The sequence below is a fragment of the Zalophus californianus genome, chromosome 10 (assembly GCF_009762305.2).
Source record: "Zalophus californianus isolate mZalCal1 chromosome 10, mZalCal1.pri.v2, whole genome shotgun sequence".
In the NCBI taxonomy this organism is placed as follows: Eukaryota; Metazoa; Chordata; class Mammalia; order Carnivora; family Otariidae; genus Zalophus; species Zalophus californianus.
In genome coordinates, this window is record NC_045604.1 from 52,181,271 (window position 1) to 52,195,737 (window position 14,467).

Below are 14,467 nucleotides of genomic sequence, written 5' to 3' on the forward strand. Positions count from 1 at the left end.
AGCATGAATGAATTCTAGTTGCAAACACATGGCCTTTGCCCCTGAGAACATCCTGGGTCCAGCACAGAAATGGTTAAGGGTCGCTAGTGCGGCTCAGGTTAGAGGCATGGCAGGCTATGGTGGTGGGTAAGGACCTTGGGAAAAGGGAAATGGAAACAGTCCATCAGAAGCCAGGACTATTTTTCTAATTATGTTATCTTCCGATATGGACATAGATTTTGGGGAAAGGGATTTGGTAAAGTCAGGTAAAGATGAAGGAGAAAAAGCTCCAAAGCAAAGAATGGGTGTCAGCTAATGTTCACCTGTCAGGGGGAGGACAACAGAGAAGGTCTGGCCTTTCATTTTCAGCATCAGCTACCACAGTGACTGAAGTTCGATGAGAAGGAGGGGCCTTGGCAACAGAAATCTCAGGGTAAGCTAAAAAAGCATATGCTTAAACCTGTTTTGGATATTATTTTAATCACTACATTTTCATTTAAAACTATGTGTTTATGTCACTTTAAAAATAATGATGTAAAATGTGACTATGGAGGACACATTAGTGTGCCAAAACTGTGTTCATCGTATGTGGAAACATCTTCAGATGCTGAGCTGGATGGGTGGGCCCAAAGGACGAGAATGTGTCCTAGGGCACAGACTGTGTGTCTTCTCTGGTCACCGACCTGGATTTTGCACTTGGCCTCCACCAGCTGCAGCTTGGTCTGTGCCAACTCCAGCTCCATCTCCCTCAGCTGCTTCTTCAGGGCGTCCTTCTCATCAGCCAGGTCTACGCCCTGCTCCTCCCTGCTGATGGCCGCGGGCTTCAGAGTGCCCTCTTTGCTGAAAATGTCGCTGCAGTGTTTACAGGCCATCATTTTACCCTGAAATAGCCAAAGAGAGAACCCACATCAAACGACTTCACGGCAGAAATCACTTCCTGAAACAAGAGAAGATGTTCATGTAGATGCTGCTTGTGGTCCTCAAAGGCAGGCCTACTTCTGAAGGTAATTATTTTTCTTGTGCTGCAACCAAAATGGTTTTAGCACAAAACCCAACTGTGGGGGTGCCTGGGTGGCTCAGTCATTAACTTAGTACACTTAACAACTGTGGGGTGGGGTGGCTGGGTGGCTCAGTCATTAAGCGTGGTGTGGGGTGCCTGGTGGCTTAGTCATTAAGCGTCTGCCTTCAGCTCAGGTCGTGATCCCAGGGTCCTGGGATCGAGCCCTGCATCAGGCTCCCTGCTCGGCGGGAAGCCTGCTTCTCCCTCTCCCACTCCCCCTGCTTGTGTTCCCTCTCTCTCTGTGTCTCTCTCTGTCAAATAAATAAAATATTTAAAAAAAAAACCCAGCTGTGCAAGTTAGGTGCTCCTTGTTTCTTAAAGTATGTCTAGAGAGACCCTGGAAATGGAAACTATGAGAGCATCTCTGTGAAACCTGTTCTAGAAATTCTGTGCTGCCATTAGTCTTTCTAGAGCCCCATGCCATAGGCTCTCCACGCAGTGTCTCCTGAATCCTAGAGTTACCGTAAAACCACATACTCTCATCACCCCCATTGTAAGTGAAGAACTTCAAGAGTCTAAGTAGCTGGCCCACAGTAGACTGAGAAAGGTCATTGTGATGGACCTAAATCTATGCTTGCAACAAAGTTTATGTCATGTCCTTTGGTTCAGCTTTAAAGCAAAGAGGATCATTATTGTTCAAGGTAATGAAAGTAACTCTGCCTCGTGCCTGGCCTACCAATCAGGTGCAGAGCACTGACCAAAAACAACTCTTCAACACACTGGTGCTATTGTTTTCTTAAAATACTTCCAAAAATAGTTTAGAGCTAAAAGATATTACAGAATAATTCTATTTTAATATACTACTACATATTATAATATGTCCATAACCGAAACTACACTCCTCTCTTCACACACACACACACACACACACACACACACACACACACCTCTCCTCACATTTCTGTATCATTATGCCTGTTTTTCCATCATTTAGGCCTGAACACTGGGGTCATCTTTTCTTTCCCTTCTCCTTCATTCCATATTCAGCTGGTCACTAAATTATTTCTCTGACATGTCCAAGCTCTTCCCATCCCAGGCCTGAATCCCTAGAAATCACCTTCTCAGCCCCCACTGATTGCTTTTTTTTTAATTAACATATAATGTATTATTGGTTTCAGGGGTACTGGTCTGTGATTCATCAGTCTTATATAATACCCAGTGCTCATTACAACACATACCCGGATTGCTTTCTTATCCCATCTTTAAGGCACTCTTCAGATTCCTACCTGATTAATATTCATTAGACACTTGAAAGATATCTGGTAACTCTCTTCAGAACCTGTAAGAATAATCAGCCCACTACTGGCACTAAATAAGCACATAGCAAGTATTTGTTATATACAGTCATTGTTGACTAAATAAGGTGTTAAAGTACTGGCTTTCGATCTGGGTCTTAAATGATTAGAAGTTTACCAAGCTGGGTAAGCAGTTCTATTAGGCTGAACCATATGAAGGAACAGACTCCCTGAGGGAGGAGGACATTTCAGCAGGGAGAGCACGGTGTGCAAGGAAGCTGGTCCTTCAGAGAACTGAAGGGAGTCGGAGCAGGGCCCAGCGGGAGGAGATGGCTCAGCAGTGAGAGGAAGGAAGTGACAAGGGTTCTCCATGGCCCCGTGGTAAAGGTTCTCAACTGTAATGCTATCGAATCCCGATTTTATCCCATAGAAAATGCCTGCACTGCATCTTGTGCTCCACGTTGGAGAGACAGCAGCGAGCCTCATGAGGCTGCAGTCGGCAGGCGAGCTGAAGAACAGACGTGTGCTGGAGGCTGCAGAGTCCCACCGAGCATCCATCTCCCCGTCTTCCTCACTAACAGAACTCGGATTTTATTTGGGCTGGCAGTTTGCCCAGTTAAAAGATGCCATTCCCCAGACTCCCCTGAAGCTAAGTGTGGCCATGAAATTCAGTTCTGATAGGTCAGCAAAGTGTGGTATGGAGCTTTAAGGAAGGCCACTTAGAGCTCACCCAGTTGGAGGTGGGCCCTTGTACCCTTGCATCTCCTTCTGGCCTAAAATTCTACCCTGGAAGGTGGGTGTGATGGGGGCCACTCCAGTTGAATCCAAGTCACCCTGAGGATGGAAGCCCATGCTGAGGGTGTGGGTCACCGATAACTGACGAGTGTGGATTGCTGATAAAACCAAGGATCTTTCTAGCCCACGACTTTTTTTTTTTTTTTTTTTACATGATATAATCAACATCTTTTGTGTTTAAGCCATTGTTATTTTGGGTTTCCTCTCTGTGGCCAATCTAATTCTAAACTGATACACAGAGTGAGAGAGTCGTATTTATCTTGGGGAATGCTCATTCTAATTCTAGTGTAGAGGATTACCTGAAGGGGGAATGGTGTGATGGGAGGACGGAGACATCAAAAGTCACAGCACTGCGCCGAACAAGAGATGAAAAGGAAGTAGCGCTGGGGCAAGAGGCTGTAGGTCAGTGTAGTAACCAAGGCTACGGAGAGTAGAGTCTCACTCCCTGGGTTCAAATCCCGGCCTTACTACTTACTGTGACCTTGAGATCATGAATGACCTGATTTGGTGATCATTGTCCAAATAAATAAATAAACCAAGATCTAATAAATCATTAAAAAGAAGATATAATAGGGGTGCCTGGGTGGGTCAGTCGGTTAAAAGTCTGCCTTCGGCTCAGGTTATGATCCCAGGGTCTTGGAATCGAGTCCTGCATCGGGCTCCCTGCTCAGCGGAGAGACTGCTTCTCCCTCTCCCTCTACAGCTCCCCTGCTTGTGCTCTCTCTCCCTCTCTCTCTCTAATAAATAAAATCTTTTTTAAAAAAGAAGAAGATATAATAGGGTCTACCTTCTCAGGAATTTGTGAAGGTTAAATGGGATAATCCTTGGAAAAGTACACACAGAAAGTGTTTAGTAGGTGTTAGTTGTTGTTCTTTACTCAGCTAAAACAAGTGCAAGTTCTTCTGCCTGAATGTCATGGGCTTTCATTAGCCAAGCCTACCTCTTTATCCAGTATTTCCCTTGATTCCTTAATACACACTCGAAACACATTAGTCTCCTTAAGGAGACTCATTGTGATTTCTGGGTCTTCACCCACAGTCTCTTCCAGAACGTCCTTTTTAAATCCTTCTCACAGAATTCTACCCATCCTGCTTCAGTCCAGCCTCCTCCACAAATTCATCTTTGGTCTGTAGTTCTTACGATTTTGCTTTCTGTATAACCCTGCTTGTCAGTGTCATCCAACTCAGTGCTGACTTACATGCTTTTGAACTATTCCCTAAATATTTCACATGCATATGTATAACTTGCTCCCAGGAAAATTCTAAACTTTTTGTTATGTATAATTTCTGTAAAACAACATTAGTCTAACAGCTGTGCACATAGTTACATGCTCAATAAAACCTTGAGTGATCTATATAAATTCACTTCATTTATATTTCTACGAAGATTTTAGTTCAGGATAGTTAACGCTTTTATGCCAAGGCACCTCATCAACTGAGTGTTAGTGTAAATAAAAGGATGATAAAGGCTAAGGAGGAAGACGGTAAAGGCAGCCCAGAGAGGAAAGACACGAACCCAAAATTTTAGCAGGTTTGGGCAGGGAGATGACCAACATCATAGTCACTAATAACAGACTGTTTTAGAACAGGAAATAAAAAAAAACCACTTGGGATACAAAGTCAGAACAAGGTTCATATTTTTCAGTTCTCATGTCTCAGATTTTCAGGTTATAAACTTACAAAAATATGTGTTTATTGTGTGCCAACCACTAAGCTAAGCACTTTATATATGTGATCTTATTTAATCTTAAAAATAACCCGCCGAGGCAGGTAATGTCTCTATCTCACAGGGTACAAAATATAGCTTAGAGAGGTAAATAACTGGTCCAAGTTGTTCAGGGATATGCTAACGTGCCTAGAACGCATTTATGCACTAGCATCCAACCTGAATATATTCAAAGAGAACTCCGTTGGGTTTCCGGTCATGCAGGTCACGAGAGCCGGCCGTGCCCACGCTGCTTAAGACACCAACTCATTTGCTTTGCGGCTGTTGCTATGGAACAAGCAATCGCTTTTCTCACATAAGCAACAACGGAGTCTCACCACCAGGGGGCAGCATATAAACAAATGCTCTCTACACAACGGGTGGAGAGCAACGGCATGATCCTCCGGGGTCGCATCCCGAAGCCACATCCATTCAGGCACAGTTGGGATGCTGGGGGCTCCCGGGCGTCCACCCTCCAAGAAGGCTCAGGGGCCTCTTGTGACAAGGCTTAAGTCCTACTACCTGCCTCCGACAACCCCTGAGACTGATGGGAACACAACCGTTCCGCGGGCAGTGAAGAGGATCACACCCGAATCAGAGACAGATTCTGTTATCCAGCGTTCCTAAATCCTTCCGCGCACCGACAGGGGCAGGGCGGGCGTGACGTCATAAACTGTCCTGCCTGGGGGGCGTCCTCACGCACTGGGATCGTCCTATCAGGTAGTGAGGTAAGACTGTGAATCTGGAAGAAGCCAAACCACAGAGCTATTTCTCTCTCCCTCACCTTTACCACTTCTAGCTCCTCCTTGCTGGCCGCTTGCTGTGTCTCCAGTCTGGTACTTAACTGGGAACAGATCTGAAGAAAAGAGAAGAGTTTCTTTATTAGGACACAGAACAACTCTGATGTGCACATCCCTGTGTATCAACTCATACAGTGCTCTGGCTTCTCTGGTGCTAGAGAAAATTTTGCAAAAGAACAGCCCTGCAAATGCCACCCATGCCCAGCAGAGAGCCTGAGAGTGTTCCATGCATAAAGTATATTTTGATCTTAATTAGTAGAAAAACACATGGGGTAATTTGATTTCTGTCACTAGACTTTGTGACTATTTCCAGTGAATTCCTGTCCTGTTTTTGGAATCAGTCTATAGAATTTTTGCTGAGTATCCACTCTGTGCAAAGTACCATTCTGGAAACCTGATGAAAAGAATTCTGGACTAGAAACTTCTCCTATGGACAGCCACAGAGAGAGTCTCTGTTTTCAATGACCAAAGTTTCCTTAAGAAGTTGGGGCACCTGGGTGGCTCAGTTGGTTAAGCGACTGCCTTCGGCTCAGGTCATGATCCTGGAGTCCCAGGATCGAGTCCCATGTCAGGCTCCCTGCTCAGCAGGGAGTCTGCCTCTCCCTCTGACCCTCTTCCCTCTCGTGCTCTCTATTTCTCATTCTCTCTCTCTCAAATAAATAAAATCTTAAAAAAAAAAATGACCAGAAAATAAAGACTAAAATTCTGATCAAGGGGTTTGGCAACATGGCGTGAAATGACAAGCCTGAGGTCCAGCTCTAGTACTTTCCAGCAGTGTGTCCTTGGGTGAATTCACGAACCTTCCTAAGGTTCAGTTCCCTCATAAATACAAAGTGCTGTGCTGTGATAATCAGTGGGAAAAAATGTATGCAAAGGATTCAATATGGCACCTGGCCTATAATAAGTGCTCATTAAAGAGAATCTCATTATTGATTCTGAAATAAGGTGCTAACAACAAGTACTAGGAGCAGGTAGGAATAAGTGCTTTCAAAGCCAAAACCAACCAACCAACCAGCCAAACAAAACCATTTGCTTAAAAAAATTACTAGATGTTCAAATTCCTTGAGTGACATACAGATCTTTTGTTTCTGAAAAGTGGAATAAACAAAGTTAAGGGAGGTCAAATTTTAAAATGCAATTTGAACTAAAAACGTAAAAGATCTACCTGTATTATCAAAACAGGCTTTTTTTAAAAAAAAAAGATTTTTTTTATTTGAGAGAGCTAAAAAGCATGAGTGGGGGGAGGGGCAGAGGGAGAGGGAGAAGCAGACTCCCCACTAAGACTCCCACTGAGCAGGGACCTGGAGATCATGATCTGAGCTGAAGGCAGATGTTTAACCAACTGAGTTACCCAGGCACCCCTGGGATTTTTTTTTTTATAATGTCTGTCTTGAGGGGTGTCTGCCTTCGGCTCAGGTAATGATCCCACAGTCCTAGGAAAGAGTCATTACACACCCCCACACGCCCCCCCCCGCTTGGTGGGGAGTCTGCTTCTCCCTCTCCCTACTCATGTTCTCTCTCTCATATAAATAAATGAAATCTTAAAAAAAAAAATGGCTCTAGAGACCAGGGCCTGCTTGTAGAGTTATTTCCAATTTCTCCAGATCCAAGCCTGGAAATAATGAATACGACTATACTGGCTGATGTGAAAAAGAAGCAGTCTCCCTAGTAATTTTGGCAAACCATATACCCTTTCAAATAACCCCAAAGATTCCAAAATAAAGCCAGTCATAGCCAATTCCAACTACAGAATGCATGTGGATTATGTTTTATATCCTAATTATCTTCAGGCAGATGGGTCTGTTGCCTTTTACATTACTGGTAGTGCCTGCCAGATAATATTCAAGAACAGTCCCAAGTATTACTATTTTGAAGAGTGCTGCACATGGCGGCCACCCATGGCCTAATGTGGTGATGAAAGAAAACCCATTTGCAGTGATGGCAAGTTCCATAGCACATGGTCTTTAATGTTCCTTGGATTGGTTAATGTTTAACCATCCCTTCTCCTAGTTACCCAAATTGAAAATCTCGGGATCACCTTCAGTGTTTCCCTTGTCCAGCAAAAAATGACGATGTTTTGTGTCTTTCTCTTCTCCATTTTCATTACTACTTATTTTAGTTTAAGGCTATTTTCTCACCTAGACTCTACGATTAGCCTCTTACTGGTCTGTATCTTTGCCTGTGGGTCTCTCCATTTGGTTCCACATTTCTCACTGGGACAGATCAGTGCCAACAAAATGTCCCTGATTATGCCACTTTTTTTGCTCAAACATTCCTACTGTAAACAGAATAAAATCCAAACTCCTCTGCCTAACCCGAAGCCCCTCCTCGAACTGGGACCCAACGCACCTTTGCTTCTTTTTTGTACTCGAACCTCTTGACAAACAAAACTACTTCTGTTCACTAACCCACCTCCATGCCTTTGCATGTGCTGTCCCTCTCTGCCCCATTTCTATCCCCCTTCGCTGCCTCCACATACCCAAATCTCGCCTGGCCTTTGAAGCACAGCTCAAATCACCCCTCCTCCAGGAAGGGTTTCATTTCCCATGGGCAATAAGCTCCCTTTCCTATTATTTGTGCACAGGTATTAGCTCCCCATTACAAGATCAGCTTCTAAAGGAGAGAAATTGAATTAATTCATCTCTTGATCCCCCAAAGAATCAAGTTTCTCAGATAGCAGGAATCAACACATACTATCATCAAAGAGAGTGAAACAGCTCTGAAGCCTTATTTCTAAGGATTCGTCCATTAAGGAGAAAAATCCTTCTGAAAAGATGCTCATAATATATGAAGTGAACCAGCTGCAAAAACTAGCACAAACAATATAAATGACATTTTTATTTATATAGCAACAATGCATATTCAGTATATGACAGTGACTATTTCTAGTTAGCAAGGTTAAGCGGGGGCGGGGGTGTTTTCTTTGTGCTCTTCTACACTTTCTTAATTTTCCATGAGGAACATAAATTTTATTTATAAGCAGCACATTTTAAAAAAGAATAGGAATCAGATTTCAAACTCCTACATGAGGCAGGAGACCCCAAGGAAGTTCTTAGGATAAGCAGGTGACATATGGTACCTTGGTTAATTCTGGAATGCTGGAAATGCTGCAGTCCATTCAAGGGTTTCTCAGCGACGCAGAGTCCTTGCCATGTCCCAGCAGAGACAAGACGATACTACTCGGGCAGGAATGAGGGCTTTCTGGGAGCACTCTGGTGAAGGGGCCAGGACAATCCTCAAGGAGAGCAAGCCCTCCATTAAGAGATCAAAGGTTCCCAACAGAAGGTTTCCTGCTAGCCTTGGCCATGGTTGGGTAAGGCCACATGGCCACGTGGGAAGAAGAGCTCCCACATTCTATACTGTGACAGCAAAGGACACACTGATTCCCCAGATACTGTCATTTGATATAATCACTAAGCTTTAGTCCCTGGCAAAGAGGCAAATGTTACTAGTGAGGTCTACTGGAAATGTGCTTCTGAGGAGGGCAGAGACAGGATCCCAATGATAAAGATCAACTTTCCTGTTCCTCTCAATCTACCAAACATTGTAAACAGCCAACAGATTGTTTTGCTCAGTTACACCTCCCATGTTATCAGCAAGCATGTCCAGTCACTGTTTGTTTCAGAGGAGAAAGGAAGCCACCAAATTTAATGAATGCGTGCAATCATTGCTCTGGAAACTCTAAAGACAAAATTATTTTTCCCCCAAAGAAAAACAATATAAATAATCACTTTTATAGCAACGCAAACCGCAGTGGCACGATACCTGCTTATACTCAGCAATGATAGCTGTGGTCTTCTTTATCTCATACTCTGCCTTCTCCAGTTGTTTCCGGAAGACTTCTTTTAGCTAGAGAGAAAGAGAATGAGAAACACCAAGCCTCAGTCAAAAGCCTAAACAAAAGCCTGATCATCTCCAGAGATGCAGACATCTTTCTTTCTCTCCTGTAATGCACAAGACATATGAGCAACCCCATTATACAAGTGCTTATCCTTACCACTTACTTTATAAATATATTGTTAAATAAGTGTCCATTCAGAAACCATCTTCTTTCTTTTTTTTTTAATTTTATTTTTAAGGAATCTCTACACACAATGTGGGGCTTGAACTCACAACCCTGAGATCAACAGTTGCATGCTCCCCCGTCTGAGCCAGCCAGGCACCCCGAAGCTATCTTTATTCTTATGAGAGTCCAAAACAAAACAAAACACCCAGGCAATGTGCGTATTCCTACTGCTGTATAATCAATGACTGAAGAAGCAGGTTAGGCCTTCCCATTCAAAGCCCCCTACGGTCACTGCTGGTATCTCTCTGAAGGTGGGAACAGGAAGCTTTTGAGACCAGAGTCAGAAAAAGTTGGAGGAAGATAGATAAGAGCTTTGGAAGTCAGGAGATTCAGGGACTGAGCAGTGACTTTAGAAGGAGCCAGCATGATACATAATGCAGGTACTTGTTACAGTCACAGAAATGCTAAACCAAGAACACTGAGCTGAAAACCACATTTTTTTGTAGCCCAGCAATTCGGGCTTCTAGGTAGCAAGGAAGGTAGGGCAGGAAAAGCTCAGGTGCCACCAGACGAGGAAAGATTTCAGTTCTTCCATGTTGTTGACCAAACAAACAAACAAACACAAAACAACTCTGGTTAATCTTAAAGTACATAATCAGAATAAATTAAATTCTGCTTTGCAGCATCCCAAATTATAAATGAGGTATACGCTGTATTTGCTAATTCACAAATGGCTGCGATTTATAATTGGACTCCTAATCGTGAGAAGCTTTCCAAATTTCTTCATATTTGCTATGTTCTTAAATTCTAAAAGCAATTTATAGGACATATTGATTCAAAGTTATTTATATTAGTCTCTATTCTCTGTCTTACATAATTTAACGACGCAAATCACACCTTTCTCCCCTCCTACGATAAGGCGCCACAGACTTCAGGACAAACTTAGAAAGCTGAGAGGCTTTGAGCAAGTGTCACTTAATTTCTCTAAACCATGGTTTTCTTATCTGGCAAATGAAGAGAATAATCCCTATCTCACAAAGGTACCATAATGATCAAAACAGGATATACGCACATATACAAATACGTGCGTGTGTGTGTTTGTGTGTGCACACACACATACACCCACACACAAAGGGAGGGAAGAAGCTTGGGTTAAATTAATTTGCTAATAGCTTCATTTTTTTTTAAGATTTTATTTATTTATTTAATTGACAGAGAGAGAGAGAGACAGAGAGGGAACACAAGCAGGGGGAGTGGGAGAGGGAGAAGCAGGCTCCCTGCTGAGCAGGGAGCCCAATGTGGGGCTCGATGCCAGCACTCTGGGATCATGACCTGAGCCGAAGGCAGACACCGAACGACTGAGCCACCCAGGCGCCCCTAATAGCTTCATTCTTTACCTAAAGTACTGAATTGAGCCCCCAAAAGGCAGGAGGTAAAAAACAAACAAACAAAACAAAACACAAAACCCAACAAAAGGCCTAGATCAAACTGGATAATCAGCTCCTAAAAAAAATTTGACTAGGTGAAAAAAACAAAACAAAACAAAAAACTTGGCCCACATTAAATGCCAAGAGTCATTTCATCATATTCCAATTTAAAAAAAAAAAATCATGGAACACTTTTTATTAACCCTGGAAGGTGCTAAATGATACATCCCTTCATTAGTAACTTCAGTGGACTTTTTCTGCTTGGATACAGGTCTTTGAAATGGTTTGTGTTCTGTTTTATATTTAGTATTTTTGATGTCTTGGAATGAAACTCATTAAAATAAATGAGTGAATCATGCCTGGCAGAGATGGAGAACATTGGTGAGGCGGCCCACTCTTCCTCAGGAAGGCCGGAAGTCTCAACTCCTTGAGTAGAGAGGCCCCTCCTGTCCCTTATCAGGGAGGCCTTGGCCAGGTGGTGCGTCTTCCAGCTGATTAGCCCCCCAACGCATATGAAGACTGGAGGGTGCTAACTTCAAGGCTGGTTCCCAAAGGGCTGCTTTTTTCCTTCCCCCAGGGAGTAAGAGCTGAGAGCTCCACCAGGAATGCTGGCACTCCTTCTAAGGCATGAATCAGGAAAACCAAGAGGGACTGACTGAGCACCTCCCAGCAGAGATCTCTGCAGGCTTCCCGCTCCCCAAGCCTCTCAAACTACTGTTCAAGTCAGTTAGCTTGGAGACAGGACACAAACTGTGCAGATTTGTCAAAGCTCTTGGATCGTAATTCCAAGTTGCTAAACTTGGAGGAAACTTCACACTCTCGCTAGCCATCTGAGTCAAGGCAGATTCCTAAAACCTGTTCAAGGGGACAAATCAGTTCCTGCCCCTACTTCTAACGCCCTTCAAACGAAATGCCAAGACCCAACGCTGCTCACGTGTCCTGCTTCAACATCGCCCTTGATTTAGAGTAAGTTTAATTTTACTTCTTACTTAGAGTATTAATCAACTCCTCATGCCGACACACCTGCGTAAAGCAAAAGCCCACCGATGCCTCTTACCTGGGCCGTCTCTTCCTCTTGCTTCCTCTTCTCTTCTTCAGTCTCCACCAGCCTCTGCTTGGTCAAGAGGAGCTCCTTATTCAACACATCTGCCTTGTCTTCTGCCTGCACGTCGGAGCACATCACAATCGTAAGGAAGGTGAAGAAAGAACGGGTGTGTATACTCTCTCCAAACCTAATCTCTAGTTATGATTGTTGCATCACTACCAGAAGCCATTCTCCCCCTCCTAGCTCACCCAGGGCATGGCTGCTTTCTTTGAATGCCAACTATATAGCAGGCACTCGGCACACATCATCTCTGATCCTCACAACAATAATTATTTTACTGATAATGGCAGTGAAGTTTGGAGAGATCAAATAACCTGACTGGGGCAGAATGAGAGCCATGATCTGAGTTCAGACGTGAATGGCCTCGAAGTGCGTGCTCTTTCTAAATGCTTCTTACACATGTTCAGATGTCACAACAGCACTCACTCTGAGACTGTGTAGATGGATAGGAGGAAGGGGTGGAGCCTTATATGGAAGCTTCTAGCTGTTAGTGCCTCGGGGTTGGGGGTACAGATTCAGAAAGAGACAGGCTGATCCATGGACGGCAGTTAGGTGAGAAAATCAAAGACCAGCAGAGGTAAAATGGCTCATGAGGGGCTCACACAGGACAGTGAGCACAGCAAGGAGAAATTAAGACCAAAACCCCATGATAAGATAGCCTTGGGGAAAACTGAAGTATGGACCAGGCATCCAAACAGAAAAGACCGTGTTTCTAGAATGGCTGAGAAAAACTCAGAGAGAATACTCTGGTCTTAATTTGGATACAGAGTCCAATTAACTGGGAAAGCACTGTGCATATATTTAACTACTCAATGCGTGCCTACTGCACACCCTAGGCCCTTACCTCACCCTGAAGGTCTCAGCTTCCAGTTCACATCAGTAGTGAAGTGAGCCCTGAACCCTGTCCCACTCACCCTTATCTAAATCAGTTCCTCACCCCCATCTAAATTAGTTCCTCTGCTTACATCTCTCCTATTTCCCTTGATAGCACTTAGCACAATCTCTAGTGACAAATTACATGTGTGATTTATTTGTTTTGCCCATTAGACTTGCTCATCTGCTGGGGGCTCGAGTTTCTCTGTTCTTACAGTTCCCTGTGTCCCGTAGTCTAATGGTTATGGCTCTGTTTTCAGATACTTTGCAACTATGGTATAGTTAAGGTGAACAGTCCCTCTTAAAAAGACTCTAAAATTTGTTCTATTAAATTTTAAGGGGGAAATATACATAGCAAAAGAACATCCTGAAATCAGAGGTGGGCAAAATATCTGTTGCAAGTTACGTTTTCATAAATTTTAAGACATCTGATGCAGATTATAGACACTCAAAACAGCGAATTCTAGAGCCAGTCAGATGACTGCCATCAAAGCAGGGAACACCTCCCCAGAGTCTCTGAGGGAGGGTCACCGAGCAGCGAATCAAGAATAGCTATACAGATCATTTCAGTGTTCTTAAAAATTGAACCAAATCTAGCTTCCTATAACGTCAGCCCACTGGTTCAAGTTCTACCTCAGAATATTTGAGCAACAGCCCTCCTAATAAAGAAGAGTGCAATTTAACATCCTCTTCGGTACCCCCTGCATTTTCCATTTTGTGAAGAGATGAGTCCTTTCTCTTCATGACACTCTGAAGTGAATGTTTTCTAAGTTTGGTTTCTTAAAGAGACTCACCCCCAATTTTTAGCCTTTTGTAAATTTCTATCTGGACATACAAGCTTCTTAAATTGTGCATAACATCTAGCCTTTATATTTTATAGTTTTAGAACACTAAAGGAATGTTTCTGACATCTGCAGAAATTGCTGTGGGTCCCATATGGGAGGAGCGTCAGTATTTTCCAGAAGCTTCATCCAGAGTCTCTCCACTATGTTAAACAGTGAAGTCAGAATGATTCTACTGCTCATCAAGTTAGGACCAGATCTGGAAAAACTTGGTTCTCCTAAAAACAGTCTTCTGGGTCTTTGGACAGCCAATTTCTACACCTCACTTAAGTAGAAATCATCTTTCATGTTAAATGAATCTCTAGGAATGTAATACTACACAGATAGATACTGATATTCTTTGAACTCAAACCATAAAATCTTCACCATAATTTGTTAAGATCACTGTCATTATTAATTCTAATCACCAACATCTTTTTTTTAAGATTTATTTATTTATTTGAGAGAGACAGAGAGAGAGCAGGGGGAGGGGCAGAGGAAGAGAGAGAGAGAGAGAATCTCAAGCAGATTCCCTGCTGAGTGCAGAGCCTGATGTGGGGCTCAATCTCAGGACCCTGAGATCATGACCTGAGCCAAAATCAAGAGTTGGCTGCCCCATTGACTGAGCCACCCCAGCGCCCATCACTTACCAACATCTTATA

At 43.4% G+C, this 14,467-nt stretch overlaps 1 protein-coding gene across 8 annotated transcripts in view; it reads right to left on the reverse strand.

The window, feature by feature from the left end:
- RABGAP1L (RAB GTPase activating protein 1 like) overlaps window positions 1-14,467 on the reverse strand; it is a 758,983-nt gene that overhangs the window by 2,703 nt on the left and 741,813 nt on the right. For 7 of the 8 annotated variants that reach the window (XM_027611227.2, XM_027611226.2, XM_027611229.1 and 4 more), the window contains 4 exons: window positions 12,064-12,168; window positions 9,339-9,422; window positions 5,558-5,629; window positions 663-860 (listed from right to left, as the gene is read on the reverse strand). In XM_027611227.2, coding sequence (XP_027467028.1) covers window positions 663-860; window positions 5,558-5,629; window positions 9,339-9,422; window positions 12,064-12,168 — 459 coding nt within the window. The remainder of the gene's footprint in view (window positions 1-662; window positions 861-5,557; window positions 5,630-9,338; window positions 9,423-12,063; window positions 12,169-14,467) is intronic. The other variant, XM_035722282.1, reaches the window with a different exon arrangement.